This window comes from Panthera uncia, chromosome D1 (assembly GCF_023721935.1).
Source record: "Panthera uncia isolate 11264 chromosome D1, Puncia_PCG_1.0, whole genome shotgun sequence".
Taxonomy (NCBI): domain Eukaryota; kingdom Metazoa; phylum Chordata; class Mammalia; order Carnivora; family Felidae; genus Panthera; species Panthera uncia.
Window position 1 is genome coordinate 23,663,894 of NC_064808.1, and position 21,937 is coordinate 23,685,830.

At 41.9% G+C, this 21,937-nt stretch overlaps 1 protein-coding gene and 1 long non-coding RNA gene across 2 annotated transcripts; one reads left to right on the plus strand and one right to left on the minus strand.

Annotated features, from left to right (window-relative positions):
* The first annotated feature begins 2,156 nt into the window (after window positions 1–2,156).
* Window positions 2,157–19,915, plus strand: TRAF6 (TNF receptor associated factor 6). Its single transcript, XM_049647976.1, has 7 exons — window positions 2,157–2,349; window positions 5,852–6,169; window positions 10,041–10,191; window positions 13,523–13,681; window positions 15,107–15,178; window positions 17,410–17,487; window positions 18,986–19,915. The coding sequence occupies exons 2-7, from the start codon at window positions 5,874–5,876 to the stop codon at window positions 19,853–19,855; spliced, it is 1,626 nt and encodes a 541-aa protein (XP_049503933.1). The 5' UTR covers window positions 2,157–2,349; window positions 5,852–5,873; the 3' UTR covers window positions 19,856–19,915.
* LOC125934542 (uncharacterized) lies at window positions 15,787–17,413 on the minus strand. Its single transcript, XR_007461451.1, has 2 exons — window positions 16,872–17,413; window positions 15,787–16,631 (listed from the first exon to the last, which is right to left on the minus strand). It is a non-coding gene; the product is annotated as an uncharacterized LOC125934542 (long non-coding RNA).
* Window positions 19,916–21,937: the final 2,022 nt, after the last annotated feature.

The window sequence follows — 21,937 nt, forward strand, 5'->3', positions numbered from 1 at the left end:
TCTGAAGTTTCTCCAGAAGCCTTCCCATACACATCTACCTGTCCACACACCTCACTCACTTCTCTCTGTGCTCCCCACGACCTACCCTCACTCGTCACTACTTACTCCCAACCTTGTTATGAGAACTTTCCCTTATTTTGGTGGAATGGGGGTGGGAGGAGCAAGAAGGGAGAAATGATGGGGTTATCCTGAAACTTATACTCAAAGTATATTCCAAGGCCGGAATCTTCTGTTGGATAACATTCCTTCATATGCTCCTTTGGCTTTGTTTAGCCACTGTTGGCAATCATGAAACCGTTCAATAGGTAACTGCCTCTACAACTCAACGATTAATGACATCGGGCCATTTCCAAAATTCCTGCCTTTGAAAATGGACAGCTAGGGGGAGATTGGACCCAGGGCACCTCCTCCCCCAAATAGAACGTACATGGGAAATGCCACGCTGGATCTCTGACCTTTTTCTAGGTTCCATCTCATCTAATTCCTCTTCTGATTGATTGATTCATTCTTGATCTGTAATTTTCTCAAAGGTTAATCTATCTACTTTCATGCTCTTCCTGCTTCTGGCGTGAGAAAGAATCTGACTGTAAGGTGCCTCTACCCACATTGCAGATACCAGATTGCATCTCTTCCCTAAATATGGTCGCCCTAGATGATTTCATTCAGGTGATTCGAAACACTTTATGTGGTGGTTGCTCAAAAATTTACCACTCCAGATCTGATCTCTCCCTCAAGCTTCAGAGGCCTTACTTCCACAGCTTACTAAAAGTCTCTACTTACATACTCGCAAACAATTTACGCCTCAGCAGGTCAAACATGGAACTCCTGATTCTTTGCTTTCCCAACCTGGTCCTCTTTCATTCTTCCCCATCCACTCAGTTGCTCGTCAAAAATATCACAGTCCTGGGGCGCCTGGGTGGCGCAGTCGGTTAAGCGTCCGACTTCAGCCAGGTCACGATCTCGCGGTCCGTGAGTTTGAGCCCCGCGTCAGGCTCTGGGCTGATGGCTCGGAGCCTGGAGCCTGTTTCCGATTCTGTGTCTCCCTCTCTCTCTGCCCCTCCCCCATTCATGCTCTGTCTCTCTCTGTCCCAAAAATAAATAAAAAAGCGTTGAAAAAAAAATTAAAAAAAAAATATCACAGTCCTTTGTTATCACCAGCTCACACCCAATCAGCAAGTTTTATGACATGGCTGTCTCCCTCTAAAATGTATCCAGAATCTGCCCACTTCTAATCACATCCGCTGCTACCCACCAGTTCAAGACTCTGTCTTTCCTGGATAACTGCAATCTTTCTTTTCCCCCTTCCTCTTATTTCCGTCCTTGTCCTTACTCTTCATAAAGCAGCCAGAGTGATTCCCATACATGACATCATATCCCTTCTCTCCTTATAAATCTCCTTTGCGTGGATTACAAGACCCTGCCTGATCTAGCCCTCACCTGCCTTTCTGTCTTCACTTTTTACCACTCTCTTAGTAGTCTTTTTCCCCCCTCTCACATGTCCTTTAAAAGTGATTTTAAAACTGTGCAACCACTACCCTATAATGCCTCCCCTTAGAGATGAACACGAGCCACCTTTGCAGAGGTGGATGAAAATCTTTTGTTTATCTCCTGCAAAGTGCTTGTTACATTGCTTTGACGTTTGCTTCCAGTTAAACAGGGAATTCAAAATAGCTTTCTCATGACAGTGACAGAAAAGAGGATGATGTCATTGGCAGCAGTTTCAGAGAAATGTTTAATATATGGGCTTGACTCCCTCGGACTGGTTGAAGGAGAAGGACCAGATGATAAAAGAGGGTTCTAAGTACCTTGGAAACTTCCTTGGCAAGGAGGGTGGAGCTGCGGAGCTATTTAAGAATTCCCGAAGGTCAAGTGATCTAAGCCCATTTGGGGTTTTCTCCTGTTTGGATAGGGAAGCTATAAAAACACACCACCACCACACACACACACCAGTTCAGGACTGCGGTGCAAGGAATTCCCAGATGGATACCTATCCAAGCGGCAAAGGAATCCCAGGCGGAGTGCACGAGATCCACAGCTGGCCCTGCCCCGAGCCTGCGCCGAAGCCCGCGCGCCCGTGGAGGACCGCCGCCAGGGGGAGCCCCGCCCCGGCTCGGCCGCTCTGTCCCCGCCCCCGCCCGATCCCCGCCCCTCGCTGTCCAGGGCAAGCAGAGAAGGCGGAAGTAGGGGCGTCCGCGGCTGGGGCTGGGGCTCCGGGCGGCCCGGGGTCGCGGCCGAAGAGGCCTTCGGGTGGAGAGATTGGCGTGCAGGCAGTCTCAGCTCGGAGTGAGGAGTCTTGGCGGAGCGGAGTCGTGCGGCCGGGTGGAGTCGGCGGCCCAGCGGACGGGAGCGGTGAGTCTTTCTCGGACATCTCCTCCCAGTGGCCGCGGCCTCTCTTCCCAGAGGTTGCCGACGCCGCCCCCTCTCCCGTTTCTCACTGGTTGGGGTCGCCGCGCCCTATCCTCTTGCTTCCCCGAGGTTAGGGAGGCCGCCCTTTGTCCCCTCGCTCCCCAGAGGTAGGGGAGGCCGCTCTCTGTCCCCTCGCCGCCCCCTCTCCACTCACCTCTGCTCCCCCTGCTTGTGGGGGCCTCGTCATTCCATCCTCCGACGGGAATCCTGCGCCCCCTTCCTTAGCCCTACCTCTCTGCACCCCGCGTATTCCCCTTCCCAGAAAAGGACATCGCCTCCTGGATTTTCCCGTCCCTCCGAGTTGTTACCAGCTTTTTAAAAAAGGGGGGTGGGGGGGACCTTTTAAGTTCCCACCGTTTTCTGTCACTGTCATGGGAAAGCTGTTTTCAGGTTCCCTGTTGAACTCGATAGACATCCCAGGCAGAAAGTAAAAGAAAAAAAAAAAAAGGTTCAGATGACAGGAATGTTTCCTCCCCCGCCCCTGCATTCGGCAGTGGTAGCGATTGTTCCAGACGCGGGGTTGATAAAGCTGTTCCTAGTATTTGGTTTTAGGGGAACTCCAGTTAAGAGCTAGGACTGTCTTGAATGTGAACAGAAAGCACCTAAAGTATGAGCAGCTTGAATGTATAGCCTTGGCGTGTTTCTCCGGAGAACTTGTTACTAATGTCTTGCTACACGGGCGTAGAAACGAGAAAAACTTGTAAAGAAAATCTGAATGTTGGCCTTGTGAACCTGACCACTGCCATATTATCCGCTCCCCTGTGATTACTGGGGAAGATAGAAGAGGTTTTTCTGATTTTGAGGTTGGGGTGGCCTTTTTGTGATTCAAGGAAGGAATGTGTGTGTGTTTCATTCAGGCACTGGTTGCCCTTATCATGAGCAGGGTGTCAGTCTTCATTCATCATATTCTCAGTAGTTCAGAAGTGTAAGGGCGAGGTCTTTGCAGTTTGGGCTACTTTGATTTCAAAAGAAGTTGTTCAAATCCTTGCCTCCAGGAGGAAAATCGTTAGTGCCTAGGAAGGGGAATCCCTCTTGAATTTATATTCAAAATTAAGACGTAACGGTGGACTGTTTTGCAACACTTCTTGGTCATTGCAGGACATTTAACAAGTCTTTGCATTTTAGGAATAGATTTTAAAGAGGTGGTGAACAGTTCTGTTTCTGAAGCTAGTAGCAGATTAAACGTACTTGCTCAGTATTTTGCTTTATATCATTTTACTTCATAGGAGTTCTGTATTTCGCCATGAATGAATTTTCCATTGACTTAAAATGGACCGATTCGAGACCTACCATGTTGATTTCTTTATCTTAGAACCTTTCTCCTTAGCACCTGTTGATCTTAGAGGAGCACATTTTTGTGCATCACCATACTACATCTGTCCCTTGCCTAAGATGTTTAACAGTATACTCTTTGGATTATAATATATACCCAGATACCATGGATGTAAGCCATGATTTATGACAAGGCCGTTTTCAATATTTATTCACTTTGCAGTAAAAATAAGTGGTTGCATCCCACAATATTTAATTAAGGCAGTGCTTTGTCAAAAGTTCAGAAATAATAGAAGTAAAAATCAGTGAATCACTGAAGTAGTAACTGGTAAAAGTTTATTGTACACACCAAAATACTTCTGCAAACTAGGAGCAGCCAAACCAAAACATGGAATGAGGCCCAGGATATTGTTATAAAGCAGCTTACATAGTGAGAAGGCCATGACTGTGTATTCCTAACAGTAATTGGTTATAATATTAGAATTTTTTTTAATGCTAGGGAATTGGTCAGTGGATGCTTCGTATGAATGTTGGGAAACAATTCAAGTATTACCTGTAACTTACTAGCAAGTTACTTAACCCTTTTATGCTCCATAGTTTCCACTTTGATAAAATGGGGACAATAAAATTATTAAATAAAATTACTGTATAGAGCTGCACATAATTAATAACTCATTCTTTCAGGCACAGTTCAAGGGCCTTGCACATATAATGCATTTAATCCGCAGTAATTCTGAGGTGGATTCTGTTATTATCCCCATTTATAGATGAGGAAACTGAAGCATAGAATGTTACCTAACTTGTTCAGGTCATACATCAAATGATGGAGAAGAGAGTGAAACCCAGATCGTTAAATTCCAGTACCTAAGCTTCTCATCACTTCACACACTCTAGCCAGAACAGTGCCTCCTCCTTTGTAGATCTTTTTGAGAAGAAGAAAAAGGTATCTGTAGTCGTAAAAAGATGCAGGATTACTGTCTTAACCCAGTGTTTGGCATAGTGGCAGCCAGGATTTTCATAGGAGAATGAAGCAGGCAGGGGGATAGTTGTCTACCATACTGACTAGAGGCTTACAGTAGTTTCTAGAACTATAGCATATGTTAGTGGTTTCCCTCAGGTGTAATTATCTACAACAGAGACTTGGTTACATAGGCTGTGAGTTGCTTTTAGACATTAGCTTATACTTCATAAATACTATAATGGTTTAGAATTTAAAGGTTTCCCACCTACCCGTGAAAGCAATAGTTTTCCTTAGGCAGATGAAACCTCACGTGTTTTTCCAGTCATTGATAATGAGACACAGTCACTTGATCTGACTGAAGGCAGAAGGACATACACGTATATATTTTTAATTCCATTCTTTCTACGTAATAGAAATCCCCACACTGAATATTTAGAAATACTTGGAGAATTTTAAGTCTAGAAGAAACCAAGATCCAAATTGTTAGGTTGCCCCAAATCACGCATCTAGTAGGGCAGGTGATCACTTGATTCCTTGTTTAGTGCTCTTCCTTGCAGTGCTTGCTGGTCACACCATGCTCTTCGGTTTAGGATACTTGAAGGAACTTCTGTAGCATAATTCAGTTCTTCAGTAGATGCTTAATGAATACCGATTATGTGAAAGATCGTAAGTACTGAGGATATAGAAATTCTTGACTTCAGTGACAGGAAACAGACATATAAGCAGATAATTATGATAGAGCTAAGCTTTACAGTTGAGGTGCTTCTCTTCCGTTAACCTCGTATTCTCTCTTTCTCCTAGATCATGGACCCCTTAGCTCATTATAAAATCATAGTCATGGGGCGCCTGGGTGGCTCCGTTGGTTAAGCGTCTGGCTTTGGCTCAGGTCACTATCTCATGGTTTGTGGGTTCGAGCCCCACGTCGGGCTCTGTGCTGACAGCTCGGAGCCTGGAGCCTGCTTCGGATTCTGTGTCTCCCTCTCTCTGTGCCCCTCCCCTGCTCGCACTCTCTTTCTCAAAAATATAAAAAATATTTTAAAAATAAGAATCGTAGTCATGAAGCAAAACTCAAAGAACTTTGAAAGTCTTCTGTGAATAACGTTAACATAGCTAATGCATATCAACCGAAAGGTGAAGTGTACAGGTAGGCTATGACATACGTGTGTGCCTGTGTGCACGTGTTAATGCATTCTTTTCTCACTGTTCCTACAGAGCGGTTGATAATCACGTTACTATGAGTCTGCTAAACTGTGAAAACAGCTGCGGATCCAGCCAGTCTGAGAGTGACTGCTGTGCCGCCATGGCCAGCTCCTGTAGTGCTGCGGCGAAAGATGACAGTGTGAGTGGAACCGCCAGCACGGGGAACCTCTCCAGCTCTTTCATGGAAGAGACCCAGGGGTATGACGTGGAGTTTGACCCGCCCCTGGAGAGCAAGTATGAGTGCCCCATCTGCCTGATGGCTCTCCGGGAGGCAGTGCAGACACCGTGCGGCCACAGGTTCTGCAGAGCTTGCATCATCAAATCAATAAGGTATGTAAGTGTCAGAGCCGTGTCCTGTAACGGAGCCAAGCACAGACAACATTATCACCTAGAACACAGGCCCTTCTGGGGCTAGTCTTACACATAACAAGTTACTTAGGGAAAAGAACACTGGACAGCAAGTGGAGAAATTCAGATTCTTATTCCAGTTTCTGCTGCGGTGGGAAAAGTAACTGCTGTCTTGTCCCCTCCTGACCCTCAGGTAAATAAACAGGTAAATCAGCTACTTCTACTTAAAACCCTTCTGTTGCACACTAGGAAGTGAGTCTCTATGCTCTAAGAAAATAATATACAATAAATGTACCTTAGGGGCACCTGGCTGGCTCAGTTGGAATGTGCAACTCTCAGTCTTGGGGTTGTGGGTTTGAGCCCCACATTGGGTGTAGGGATTACTTAAAAATAAAAGCTTATAAAAAAATAAATGTACCTTAAATGATGATGCTACTAGAATCTGAAAGTCTCAATCATACAAGGAATGCTACTCTTAAGTGATCAGTTATTTTAGTAGCCATGTAAAATTGTGTTACCTGGTGCCTATAGACAACTGTAAAATCACCAATATTTTTATTTTTTATTTTTTTAAGTTTCTATTTATTTATTTGAAAGAGAGAGAGAGCAAGCACGAGCAGGTGCGGGAGGGAGAGAGGGAGGGAGGGAGGGAGGGAGGGAGGGAGGGAGAGAATCCCAAGCATGCTATGCATTGTCAGTGCAGAGCCAGACATGGGGCTCGAACTCACAAATCTCAAGTGAGATCGTGACCTTAGCCCAAATCCAGGGTCAGACGCTTAACAGACTGGGAGATTCAGGCACCCATAAAATGACCACTAGTTTTAAGAAAGTATTAGTTGATGGCTGTACCTTCATAATACACCTAAAATCGAACTCCTTCTCATTGCCTCCACTGCTATTGCCAGCTGAATCACCATCAGCCATCACAGGCCTCTTGCTTCTACCCTTGCCTTCTTCCGGACTGTTCTAAATAAAACCTGGTAAAATAAGTAGGATGATGTCATCTCTGCTAAGAATATGGCATCAGGTCATCTGGGATGATAGGCTCAGTCCATTTGCTGACTCCCTCTCTGCTACGCTCCCCTTCCTTCCACCAGTTCATTCTGCTATTTCTTGGACATGCCAAGTGTGCTCTTGCCCTGGGGAGTTGGCTTTAACTGTTCTCTCTGCTTGGAGCCCTCTTACTTCAGCTGACTGCTTAGCTGACCCTTCCCTTCCTCCAGTGTGGCTCACCTCTCACCTTCTCATAGGTACCCTGGCGACCCTATTCATACCACAGCATGCCTACCTTCCTCCACACTCCCAATGTCCCTTACCTACTTTTCTTTTTTCCTTAGCAATTTCCATCCTCTGAAATACCAGACAATTTGTTTGTTGTCTGCTGGTTTAACTGGAAGAAAGCTCCGAGCAGAGGTTGAGATCTGTTTTATTTCTTGATATTTTCTAAGTACCAAGAACAATGGCTGACACACAGTAGGTACTCAGTAAAACATGAGTAAATCATGGTTGCTTTAACCGAATGAAGGTGTATGGGATTTCCACAGGTGATTCAAGTTCATCTCCTGAGAAATAGATACATTTTACTATAATTCAGAAGTAGATGGGAATATTTCTGGGTGACTAAGGAGTTCTATTCAGAGCAAAAATATTGGAAGAAGTGGGGGTATTTTATGTTCTTCAGTAAATATCTAGTTATATTGGTAAAATCATTCTTAAGCTGACTATTCACTAGTCTTCAAGTTTTTCTCTTTCAACTTTTAAATTAACTTTTCTATATAACTTGAATTTTGGATAACTACATCCATATTTGGGACTTGGCTTAATTTAAGTTAGAAGGGAACATGTGGCTTGTATCACTTTTTGAAAAAGATGTGTCACCCATTATTGGATTGCTAAGGTCTGTCTAGGGCAGGTTTTCTTATCCTCCTCACTTTCTGTTCTGGGCCAGAGAACTTTTTGTCATGGGAAGTTATTGTAGGATGATTTAGCAGCATGCCCAGCCTCTGCTCATAGATGCTGTGGTATCCGTCCTCCCTAGCTCTGAGACCCAGAGTGTCTCCAGATATTGCCAAATGTCCCATAGAGGACAGAATTGTCCTGGTTGAAACCACTGGTTTAGAATATACACGATAATGATGTTAAAGGCTCAATTTTTTGTTGTTGTTTATTATGATTCTTATCTATATTGTATGTAGGTAACAAAAATGGATTGTTGATTTTCCTATAGGTAGAAATGTATAGTATTTTACCAAGTGTCATGCATCCCAGGAAGGTAACGAATCTTTAGCAGTTTTTTAATAGCAAAATATTCTTGCAAGTAGTGGGACAGTGGTCTGAAAAGGAAGTAAAACCCACAAAAGGAAGTCTGAGCCTTTTTTTTGTTTCTCTCTCCCTCTAAGTTAGAAATGACCACTTAGCTTTAACTCTAAAATTCTTAAAGGAACAGCTCTGAAACTTTTCATCTGTTATGGTCATTCAAGGAATCAAAATACATCTCAATCCAATTCCATTTCCATTTGGAGTGATTGCTAATGCTGTGGACAGTGGTTTCCAGTTTACTGTGTAAGATTGTTCTTATTTTCTTTTAGTCATCCATCACTTAGGTTTGGGGCACCTATTTCTTTCTTTCTTTCTTTTTTTTTTTAATGTTTTTATTTAATTTTGAGAGAGAGCATGTGCGCAGGAGCAGGGGAGGGGTGGAGAGAGAGGGGGCAAGGGATCTGAAGCAGGCTCTGTGATGGCAGCAGACAGCCCAATGTGGTGCTCAAATTCACAAACCATGAGATCATGACCTGAGCCAAAGTCAGACTCTCAACCAACTGAGCCACCCAGGTGCCCCTGAGCATCTATTTCTATGCTTGTCAGAAAGTATTTGATAATGTAGTAACAGTATGCATTTTGAGACAGGCTCCATAAAGACCATGCTTCTCACCTTTACTGCTTCTAAGACATTTGACAGCAGACCCCATTTTTTAGCAGTTTTTTTACCTGCCAAAGCAATTAGTACTATTGGTTTATACATAGGAGCTGCTCAACAAATTTTCGAGTGATTGTCTAGCCTCCCCAACCTGCCACATTTTGTCAGTTAAAGGTTGAGACGTCTCAAAAAGTTAAAAGGGAGTGACAGACGACCAAGCTTCCTGGGGATGGCTTTTCCATCATAAGAACGAATAAACCACTGGGAATCAGGACATAGAGGTTGTCTAACTTGTACCTTAAACGTAAAGGAAAGCTTCTGTTGCCTGTGAGCCAGAATATTGTAAGGATTGTTCAGAGTAAATCTAAAAATGTGGTCTGGTAGGGGTACTGCTAATTGGTTTAACTTTTACTTGTAACCGAGCAACACATCGTAGACATGTTAGCACGTGAGCAGCACATCGAGCTCTGTCTCACTGGTACCCAGTACGGCTGCCGACAGAACAGAAACCTGCCAGACTGCCAAAATTCCCACCCTGAACTCTCATTTCAGCTCATGCCAGTCAAAATAAGATTTCATTCAAGTATTTTTTCTCATTTTTTACTTAAGATCTATCCCCAAATCTAAAATCCCATAGTTTTTGATAGGTAATCAAAATGGTGCTAGTTGTATTCATTTCAGTGAAGAACAACTGTTGAACTGTCCACCGAAAGACAGTTTATTTTGGTGATATGCAATATAAGGTGTTAAATTATTTTCCATAGGAAATAGTAAGTGGAGAATTTGTATGTGGCAAATGAAAGTTTGTGGGTTTTGTTTTTTTTTTTTTTTAGTTCTTTTAAATTTATTCAAGTTGTTAACATAAATTTTGTGTTTTCTAACATTAACATTTGTTTAAATCTAATAAATGTATGTATCTTACTTGTTTTCTTTTAGGGATGCAGGTCACAAATGTCCAGTTGACAATGAAATACTGCTGGAAAATCAACTATTTCCTGACAATTTTGCAAAACGAGAGATTCTTTCTCTGATGGTGAAATGTCCAAATGAAGGTTGTTTGCACAAGATGGAACTGAGGCATCTTGAGGTATTAAAAATTATTTTCTAGCAGTTAGCATATATGCAAGGCAGTTCCTAGAGAATAGGCACTTTGCTGTGTCCCATCTGTGCCTAGCATATAGTGATTGGTTAATAAATTTTTGCTTATTATCCCGATTCTTTCATAATTGAATATAAATATAATTAGAAACCATAAATTTTTAACTGTCTTTTTTTAAAATTTAGTTAATTTTTAAAATGTACATCCAAGTTAGCTAGCATATAGTGTGACAATGATTTCAGGAGTAGATTCCTTAATGCCCCTTACCCGTTTAGCCCATCCCCCTCCCATAGCCCCTCCAGTAACTGTCTGTTCTCCATATTTAACAGTCTCTTATATTTGGTCTCCCTCCCTGTTTTTATATTATTTTTCCTTCCCTTCCCTTATGTTCATCTGTTTTGTATCGTAAAGGCACCATATGAGTGAAGTCATATGATAGTTGTTTTTCTTTGACTAATTTTGCTTAGCATAATACCCTCTAGTTCCATCCATGTAGTTGCAAATGGCAAGATTTCATTCTTTTTGATTGCCGAGTAATACTCCATTGTATATACACCACATCATCTTTATCCATTCATCCATTGATGGACATTTGGGCTTCTTCCATACTTTGGCTATTGTTGATAGTGCTGCTATAAACATTGGGGTGCATGTACCCCTTTGAAACAGCACACCTGTATCCCTTGGATAAGTGCTTAGTAATGCAGTTGCTGGGTCATAGGGTAGTTCTATTTTTAATTTTTTGAGGAACCTCCATCCTGTTTTCCAGAGTGGCTGCACCAGCTTGCATTCCCACCAGTGCAAGAGATCTTCTTTCTCCACATCCTCACCAACATATGTTGTTGCCCAAGTTGTTAATATTAGCCATTCTGACAGGTGTGAGGCAGTATCTCATGGTTTTGATTTGTATTTCCCTGATGATGAGTGATGTATTTCCCTGATGATGAGCATTTTTTCACGTGTCGGTTGGCTATCTGGATGTCTTCTTTGGAGAAGTGTCTATTCATGTCTTTTGCCCATTTCTTCACTGGATTATTTGTTTTTTGGGTGTTGAGTTTGATAAGTTCTTTATAGATTTTGGATATTAACCCTTTATCTGATACGTCGTTTGCAAATATCTTCTCCCATTCCATCGGTTGCCTTTTAGTTTTGCTGATTGTTTCCTTCACTGTGGAGAAGCTTTTTATTTTGATGAGGTCCCAGTAGTTCATTTTTGCTTTTGTTTCCCTTGCCTCTGGAGACGTGTTGAGTAAGAAGTTGCTGCAGCCAAGATCAAAGAGGTTTTTGCCTGCTTTCTCCTCAAGGATTTGGATGGCTTCCTGTCTTACATTGAGGTCTTTCATCCATTTTGAGTCTATTTTTGTGTACGGTGTAAGAAAGTGGTCCAGGTTCATTGTTCTGCATGTCGCTGTCCAGTTTTCCCAGCACCACTTGCTGAAGAGACTGTCTTTATTCCAATGGATATTCTTTCCTGCTTTGTCAAAGATTAGTTGGCCATACGTTTGTGTGTCCATTTCTGGGTTCTCTATTCTGTTCCATTGATCTGAGTGTCTGTTTTTGTGCCAGTACCGTATTGTCTTGATGATTACAGCTTTGTAAAACAACTTGAAGTCGTCTTTTTTTTTTTTTTTAATGTTTATTTATTTTGAGAGAGAGAGAGACTGATCATGCACGCATGAGCAGGGGGGGGTCAGAGAGAGAGAGGGAGAGAGAATCCCAGGCAGGCTTACCACTGTCAGCGCAGAGCCCTATGTGGGGCTTGATCCCACAACAATGAGAGCATGACCTGAGCCAAAATCAAGAGTCAGGCGCACAACTGACTAAGCCACCCAGGTGCCCCAAAACCATAAATTTCTTATTCCATTTCCTGTGGCTTTGCCCCGGCGATAATAAGAAAGTCAGGGGTGCTTGGGTGGCTCAGTTGGTTAAGCATCTGACTCTTGGTTTCGGTTCATGTCATGATCTCGCAGTTTCATGGGTTTGAGCCCCATGTCAGGCTCTCTCCCTCTTTCTGCTCCTCCTCCACTTTGCACTGTCTCTGTCTCTCTCAAAATAAATAAACTTAAAAAAAAAATCTAGGATAATCTTATTAAAAGAAAAATCAGTATTCTACTACAAGTTTTTTAGGTGAACATTATCTGCAGTAAAACTGAGGAGCATAACAATTTTTTTATTTAATTTTTTTAAATGTTTATTTTTGAGAGAGAGAGAGGGAGAGAGAGACTGTGATCAGGGGCAGGGTAGAGAGAGGAAGGAGACAATCCTAAGCAGGCTCCAGACTGTGAGCAGTCAGCACAGAGCCCGTCGCGGGGCTCAAACCCACAAACCGATCGTGACGTGAGCCAAAGTCAGACACTCAACCAACTGAGCCACCCAGGTGCCCCAACACATATTAATATATTAACTTATATTTGAAATGCACATATAATCACCAACATACAAAGTATGTCTTGGGGCACATGGGTGGCTCAGTGAGTTAAACGTTGGACTTCAGCTCAGATCATGATCTCTCAGTTTGTGGGTTCGGGCCCCGTGTCGGGCTCAGGAAACTGAAATCAGAACCTGAGCCAAGATTAAGAGATGGGCACTTAACCCACTGAGCTTCGAAGGTGACCCAAAAGCATTTGTTTTTAAATTAAATAAGTCAGTTCTTAGCTTAGTTATTTTATTTATTTATTTATTTTTAAAGTTTATTTATTTTTGAGACAGAGACAGAGCATGAACGGGGGAGGGGCAGAGAGAGAGGGAGACACAGAATCAGAAGCAGGCTCCAGGCTCTGAGCCGTCAGCCCAGAGCCCGACGCGGGGCTCGAACCCACGGACCGTGCGATCGTGACCTGAGCCGAAGTCGGACGCTTAACCGACTGAGCCACCCAGGCACCCCCTTAGCTTAGTTATTTTATAAGAAATTAAATATTGTTTATGTTCTATTTGAGATTAAGTGTTTAAAACATATTTGTAACTTGCCCCCCCCCCCCATAATTAGTTCCTTTTGAAGGAATGGTCCTTTTGACACAATATTCAATTGATCATCAGAAAATCTGACTTCTTTCCCTAATTGGATAGTTTTATTCAAGTTCAAGTTGCCTAATTGGATCCTTTTTGTTCAGGTTCAATTGTGAACTTGAGAATTCACATTCTTTGTATAAATAATTCACAACCGTTATTTTTAAATTCTTTAAGGCCTTTATATGGTGTGTGTTAAAGCAGTCTCGGTAGCCATTTCTATAAAAGAGAACAGTACATTTTTGGAAGAGATTATTTTAGGAAATTTCAAAAGATTGGCAAATATTAATCAATTATTTCTTTCTTATTATAGGATCACCAAGCACATTGTGAATTTGCTCTTATGAATTGTCCTCAGTGCCAGCGTCCCTTCCAAAAATGCCAACTTAACATTCACATTCTCCAGGAGTGTCCAAGGAGACAGGTTTCTTGTGTAAACTGTGCTGCATTGATGGCATTTGAAGATAAAGAGGCACGTACCAGCTTGGATTTGTTAATTTCTCTACTGCTTAAAAAAAATTTTTAATGTACATTTGAGGGTAAGAGATGAAGATGTTACTCCGAATCCGGGTCTCTGTGATCATTTGTGGGAAGCTTGATGTTTAAGAAAGAAGGTTCAGTAAACCAGTTAAGTAAGTGTAGGGTTTATACTTGTATATCTTTCTTAGAAAACATTGTTTATACGACGTAACCACTATAGTAGATCTGTGAGTAACACAAGCTTCTAGGAAAGACTTGCTAATCTACTTTCCTATGTGATATGTTTTTTTAATGACCAGTCTTGGATTAGAGACAAACAAGTAGAATGATTACTTTATCAGACTCACACTTTTCACTTTGAAAAGAATGGGTTGTTAAAACCTTTAGGGAGAATAAATTAAATTCCACAAAGTGTATTCCTTTGGTGATAATTCATCGAGTTGTACACATGTAATGAATTCACTTTTCTGTACATGTTGCACTTCAATTAAAATGTGTATCTTTAAAAAGAAACTTCATGGTGCTTGACCACACCGTAACCATAGAACAGTTTTCCATTCAGAAAGTGAGATGTGGAGAGGTTAAGTAATTTTATGTTAGTGTAGTCAGTGGCAAAGCTAGCACTGAGATCCTAGAACTGGATCCCTGTCTTATGTCTTTACTGAAATAACCAACTTCTAATTTATGTCTTTTTTTATAACTAATAAGATACTTCTTTAAACTTTATTTCTTATAAATTCATCTTGGTAATTTTTCCTACTTTCTTAGAAGATCAAGCATATTCATTAGGTTGATGAAATACTAAAAAAAGTCTGCTAACTTGCTAAAAATGTAGAAAGGTTTGAGGCATAATGAGAGCAAATTGATGTCTCTCTAAACTTCAGTAAATTAAATGGACTTAAACTGGAAGCTTGATGATTTCTCGGCACATCGACTGAACAAATCTATTGTATTCTGGAACACAGAGCTCTCCGTCTGGAGCACATGAGAACCTGGGCACTAAAGCCTCTTGCCCTAATAATATTTGTCTTCTTTTACCCTTCTTGAAAAGAGTTTTACCTAAGTCATCATGCGGCTATTTGAAATTTTTGGAAGGGGGCCTTTGGAGACTCCTGGTATTGGTAAATTTTGTCCAAACTAGTCATAGATGCTGTGCCTCGGTTCAAAAGTGGTGTAGAAGATTCTCTTATGTGTACTCACACTCTGTTAAAGAGCTGGAAGGCAAGATGGATCTCTCATTACTCCACTGGCAGAGGGAGGGCAAATAACCTTTGTATATCATTCTTACATTTTTGTTTTGCACAAACTGAGGTCCTTAGTTTGTTTATAGTGAAAGAACTACTTTTTATAAAAATAGACTGTTCTTACTTTTTCAGATTTTCTCATGCTTTTTACATATTTTTTTAATAAAATTCAGATCCACGACCAGAACTGTCCTTTGGCAAATGTCATCTGTGAATACTGCAGTACCATGCTCATCAGAGAACAGGTATAATGATTCCCTTTCCTACGTTAATATTTCCATCAGATGAAGTAAACAAGTTAGGTTTTCAATTAAAAATTTAAATCAGTAAAGCACAATGAATATAGGTTGAAGTATTAAAACTGAAAAAATTTTCACGTAAACTAATATAGTACTTTCAGAAAGAACAAAATATTCAGCTGTAAGTACTTAAAATTCCTGTCATTAACATAATACCCATGTTTATGTGTTTTCTTAAAAATTCCCACCAAACCCAGGTACTTGTAAGGTAAAAGTGAAAAAATCTCCATGTAAAGAAAGAAAACTCTTTGAGAAATACATATTTGCACGCTGTGAAATAAGGATCTTGGGTCTGCAGAGACCAGCCGAAAGAGTGAGAGAACAGTGAAATAGAAGAAAGCAAACCTGGTCAGTAGCAGAGCACTACTTGTAGCTGTAGGCCCTGAGAAACGTTGGGACATTTTGAGATTTCCAGGATTGGTAGCGCCTCTGTCATTTGTGCTATAGGTCACTAATGGGCATCATCAGAAGTAGTAGTTATAGTAGAACGCTGTACATTTGTATTAATAGAGAAAGGAAAATTCCATCTGAGTACTATCTTTTGACATTTGGAGAGTTTACCCACAAAATATGAATATTAGTCACTAAATATTTACACACCCATGAAATCTGCAAACCCAAAGATCATAATTGATTACCTTACTAAGTAGCAGCAAGCAAACCAAGTTTAGTCAGTTGACTAAACTTTTCCATTTGTTTTTTAACAGTCTTTTAGTTTCTTTCCCAACAGAGCCTTAATTTGAAGGTGTTAAACTTCTTTTTGCTTATGAAGTCTCACCTCCTTAGTTTTTGTTTTCTCTGTTTTAATATTTAATATGTATCACATATTAAACCCAGTAAAAATAAAACAATGTAGGAAAAAACTCTAGGTTAAGAGAGAAAACCTAGGTTTTGATTTTGGCTGTGCCACTAACCTGCCCACTGATCTCTGACAAGAAAGTTGACCTTCTAGATCAGGAATCAGCAAACCAACACACCAGCCAGTCTGGCCTACTGCTCGTTTTTGCAAATACATTTTATTGGAACACAGCCATGCCCGTGTGTCTGTGCGTTGTATATGGCTAGTGTACCACAGTGGTAAGTTGAGTTGAGTACTTGGGACAGAAACCATAAGGCCCACAACGCTGAAAATATTTATTATGCGTCTCATTGCACAACATTTTGTAGACTGCTGTCCTAGACTATACAACATGAAGAATTGGAGTAAGTGGTCTCAAAGGTCATTTCTGATTGAAGTATCTATGAGGAGAGCCAAACTAAATTTCTAAACGGAATTTGGTACCACTGTCAAAGAACATGATTTTGCATAATGGGTGTCACCTTGAAGAATGTGTTTTAGAGTCCCCAAGTCAAAGGCTGTGACTTTCTTTAGAACTGTTATTAATGTGCTTTAAAATACCTTCTAACAGGGGCGCCTGGGTGGCGCAGTCGGTTAAGCGTCCGACTTCAGCCAGGTCACGATCTCACGGTCCGTGAGTTCGAGCCCCGCGTCGGGCTCTGGGCTGATGGCTCAGAGCCTGGAGCCTGTTTCCGATTCTGTGTCTCCCTCTCTCTCTGTCCCTCCCCCGTTCATGCTCTGTCTCTCTCTGTCCCAAAAATCAATAAACGTTGAAAAAAAAATTAAAAAAAAAAAAAATACCTTCTAACATCTGCATCTTCCCATGGTAATCAAGGCATGCCCTGGTTAAAAAAAAGTAAGAGGACATATGAGACAGTCATGAGGGAAATAATGGGTGCAGCCAGTGGTGTCAGTGCATGGTCCCTATTAACTGGTCCATGCAGTTAACTGGTCCCTATTAAATGGCCTGGACCACAGCAGTCCTTGAGTTTGCAGTTGTAGTTGACGTCAGAAGATGTTTTTTCTCTGAAGTGTCCCTAGAGGGCGTTAGTTTCCCAGCAATAGAAACAAACTCGTTATCTGGAATTTTGAGCGATTCGGGGGGATGGTATGAGATATTGCTGTTTCCTTTCTCTGTGACTTTGGAAGTAAATACTAATCTTTGTGGGCTACACGCTTTCTGTTGTAACCACTCAGCTCTGCATTATGCAAAAGCTTCCATAGACAATACATGATTTTGTTTAGATGAAATGTAAATCTTTATTTCAAATGTGATCTCATCAAACTAGTACATGATATGCAAGGAAAACCATTTTTTAACCTTTGTTTTGATTTTCAGATGCCTAATCATTACGACCTGGACTGTCCTACAGCCCCAATTCCATGCACATTCAGTACTTTTGGTTGCCATGTAAAGGTAAAGCTTGTTTTTTCTTCTTTAATTATTGAATACCGATGAAGAAAATTCTGTTACATAGTGGATTTGAGAGTACCAGTGGACAGGGAGATGACTGGCATGTACTGTTGTATGAGTTTGGAGCTCCAAACAGAAACTTGGACTCAGAATATTGATGGGATGCCTGATGATGATGGAAGGTGCGATTGAGATCATAGAGTGAGTGTGTACAGGAAGGAGAAGCAGACCGTCATAGGAGTCGTGAACAAACCGTATTAGAAACTGGGAGGAGATGGTATGGTTATGTTCTCCAAAAAATTAGTTTCAAGACTAATGATCAGTTGTGTCATGGTTGAGATCGATGATTATTGTAAGTCATTCTTTCTGGAGAGTACAACTATGTTTTTGCTTTTCCATTATACTTTTTTTGTCTGACTTTTTTACAATAAGCATGCATTTAGTAATTTTAAGAATAAAAAGAAGAGAGCCGCCTGGGTGGCTCAGTCAGTTAAGCCTTCGACTCTTGGTTTCAGCTCAGATCACGATCTCGTGGTTTCGTGAGTTCCAGTCCAGCGTCAGGCTCTGTGCTAGCAGCACGGAGCCTGCTTGGGATTCTCTCTCTCCGTCTCTCTGCCCCTCCCCACTCGCACTTCTCTGTCTGTCTCAAAATAAATAAACTTTAAAAAAAAGAAAAAGAGGAAATGATATATGCCGTGATTACATTTCGTGAGAGGATTCTGTATGTGTGTGTAGAGAAAAAGACTTAAAGGAAATGTATCAAAATGTTAATGGTAGTTAGGTGAGATAATAGGGAACTTTCATCTTGGTCGTCTATATTTTGTTTTTCTATAATATACACAAATTGCTTTTATAATAAAAGTTACCATAAGTATTTTTTCATGTAACAGGATGTTCTTGACGACCTAAGAAGAGTGTGGAGACACGGAAGATTATACTTTGCAGTAGATTTATAAAATAAATGACTTGGGGACAGTGCAGACGGACTGCTCTTGGTCGTAAAAGAAAGAGGGAGAAAATGGTATTAGCTAAAGAGAGACGTGAGATCAATAGAGAGGTGTGCCTTTTTTTTAGTAGGAAAGACTAATTGGAGGGAAGGGTCAGGGGGAGAGAATGAAGATAAAGGAAAAGGGGGATGACTGAGCAAAACCTCTGAGGTGTTGAAAATGCGAGTGCCAGCAAGAGCCCAGGTGAAGCATTAATGTTGGACAAGCAGAGCGTCGTCTCTGAGTCAGATGAATGGGTATGGATCCTGATACTTCCGTAGGTGGGAGGGAGGTTTATCTTGAGTGAAAGGTGAGAGTATTTGGCACATAGCCTCACTTTTCCAGTGGATGAAAAGATAAGATCGTCTCACTAGATCAAGAATTTGTTGAAGAAGATGGTAGGGGACTGAGGGAAGTGATGACATTACTTGAAAACCTTTTATTTGGCTTGGCTAGGTCCCTTCCTAGTCCTCACAGTATCTAGTCCCAACCTAAGGCTTGTGCTTGGTTTTTAGATGCAGAGGAATCACTTGGCACGCCACCTGCAAGAGAATACCCAGTCGCACATGAGAATGTTGGCCCAGGCTGTTCAGAGTTTAAGCCTTGCGTTACCTCCTGTACCTCAGTGTGATATGCCTCCATACGATTCTTCCTCTGCGTCCCGGGTTTCCACTGGGTGTCACCCAGAGGTCCAGAATTTCCAAGAAACCATTCAGCAGTTAGAGGGTCGCCTTGTAAGACAAGACCATCAAATCCGAGAGCTAATTGCTAAAATGGAAACTCAGAGCATGTACGTAAGTGAGCTCAAACAAACGATTCGAACCCTTGAGGACAAAGTTGTTGAAATAGAAGCACAGCAGTGCAATGGGATTTACATCTGGAAGATTGGCAACTTTGGGATGCATTTGAAATCTCAAGAAGAGGAGAAACCTGTTGTCATTCATAGCCCTGGATTCTACACAGGCAAACCCGGGTACAAACTGTGCATGCGCCTGCACCTTCAGTTACCGTCGGCTCAGCGCTGTGCTAATTACATATCCCTCTTTGTGCACACAATGCAAGGAGAGTATGACAGCCACCTCCCTTGGCCCTTCCAAGGTACAATCCGCCTTACAATTCTTGATCAGTCTGAGGCACCTATAAGGCAAAACCATGAAGAGATCATGGATGCCAAACCAGAGCTGCTTGCCTTCCAGAGACCCACAATCCCACGGAACCCAAAAGGTTTTGGCTATGTGACTTTTATGCATCTGGAAGCCCTGAGACACAGAACCTTCATTAAGGACGATACTTTATTAGTGCGCTGTGAGGTCTCTACCCGCTTTGACATGGGTAGTCTCCGGAGGGAGGGTTTTCAGCCACGAAGTACTGATTCAGGGATGTAGCATCCCTGCATGTGTTTGAAAAAAAAAAAAAAAGCCGTCTGGAGAAAGCCGTCTTTCCTTGCCTTGTTCTCAATAATATGCAAACAAAAAAAGAAGTGGAAAGACATTGTACCCAGCAGTGAATGTTATTACTGAGGTCACTTACCGCTTCTTCCCGTTACAGATCTCGGAAGCGGTTTTTCCCTTGGAACCTACATGTTCCACAGTTTCACAAAGACTGGAGTGCCTGTGGCATATTGCAGCGGCTGTCTGTCTGTCTGTCAGTCAGTATACCTCTTTGTTGCACTTCATGGGCTTTTTTTGTTCCAGTGTGTTTTATTGTCAAAGAGCCCAGGGTTGGAGTAGTAAAGCTCAAACCTTTTAATAATAATGGACGTTCCTTAAAACTTCAGCTTATTTTTATATTATATGTAATATATTAAATTTGAGAATCACTACTGCCTCGTGCTGGTGCCAGCGAGAATTATTACTCTGGAGCTGAGTTCTCATTTATTTGACCTTCTGTAGATTTCAGAGGATTTGAACCTTAATCCTTGGAAAGTTTAAGTTCTCATTTACTCCGTTTCCCCCCCATCCCCGGGGTGCGACTAAGGATATTCAGAAACTAGTTTAAACCCCAGGTATAACCTTACCTAGTTAGTGCGAACACGTCTGTTGAATAATTCTTATTTGTTTCATTCTACCTGGCTTGCATATTTCCTTGAGGCTACATGTAGCATCTTCTCTAGAGTTTCGAATGCTGAGGACCATATGGATACCAACTGCCCAGTGTTATGCCATAAATCCCTTTTTCCTGTTCACTGCAGATTGAATTCCACAGCCTTACGTATGTTCTCTGCTACTCATGGCTTATACGACAAGGAGATGCACACATATAGTCACCAACATACAAAATATGTCATGGGGTGCCTGGGTGGCTCAGTCGGTTGGGCGTCCGACTTCAGCCCAGGTCATGATCTCACAGTTCGTGGGTTCGAGCCCCGCGTTGGGCTCTGTGCTGACAGCTCAGAGCCTGAAGCCTGTTTCAGATTCTGTGTCTCCCTGTCTCTCTCAGCCCCTCCCCCACTTGCACTCTGTCTCTCTGTCTCTCTCAAATATAAACATTAAAAAAAATGTTTTTTTTTTAAATATATCAGCTAGTCAACCAACATGGCATCTCCTGGTGGTGGCAGAAGCAATCTGAGCCAGCAATTTTCAGCTCTTTTGAACACTCTCTGGGAGTTAGTTAAATGGAACAAAACTGATTTCCTAAAAGCAGAATTTCTTAATACCTGGGAGATCCTTGGAGATACCTGAGAGGTCATCAAACCAGGGTGGGAAATCCTGGTGGTTCTATCAGGACTTAGCATGAATAGGTTCTTTAGTCCAGCAGTATATACCTGAGGAGAGTCATGTGGAATGTATCAGAGTGGCTAAGTGTTCCTAATAGAGATGGGTTTTAGGCCATTTGTTGGTTAAGGCCTATAGGTATAAATATGGTGAAATCTCATTCTCAGGGAGTCCCACAGCTAGTCTAGGCTCTTAGAAGACTCTGAGAGGACCCACACACTCTGCTGTTTACAAGATTGTTTAATGCTGTCTGGTCATGAGAGACGGCACTTTTGTTTAGAGAAGCCAAATCCGAGCATTCAAGATCAGCCTTAATTTCAAGAGAAAGCCAAGAGACCTTGTCTGTGGAGCAGAATGGTTTCGGTTCCAGGCTGACCCAGCAAGTGTCATTGTGGCCTTTCCCCTTACCTGTCTGTCTGCCCCTCTCCCCCCACGTTTAGACTTCCTCTCTGATGGGTTCATGTTCTAGAGTAAAAACAAAGCTCATGCAGGGATCCTGTTCCCCAGAGTTACCAACCGTACCACCTGCTCATCACCGGTTCCCAGTTTGCTTCCTTGAAGTCTGTGTCCCTCAGCCGCCGTGCCTTCCATCTAGCTCCCAGGAAGCGCTGCGGCACCACCATCTAGGTTCGAAACCCTGCACCGCTGCCCTTCTTGTGACTTTTTCAGTGAATAACTGTTGAGTTCCATTTAAGAAGTAAATGGTAGTTACTTTCATTACATAGAAAAAGCCTGAAGGAAATATACTGAACT

Bases quoted from the DNA above. Each gene is read 5' to 3' on its own strand.
- TRAF6 (XM_049647976.1), top strand. From the start codon at position 5,874: ATGAGTCTGCTAAACTGTGAAAACAGCTGCGGATCCAGCCAGTCTGAG. The intron at 10,192-13,522 runs GTATTAAAAATT...TTCTTATTATAG, and splicing joins TGGAACTGAGGCATCTTGAG to GATCACCAAGCACATTGTGA. The intron at 13,682-15,106 runs GCACGTACCAGC...AATAAAATTCAG, and splicing joins TGGCATTTGAAGATAAAGAG to ATCCACGACCAGAACTGTCC.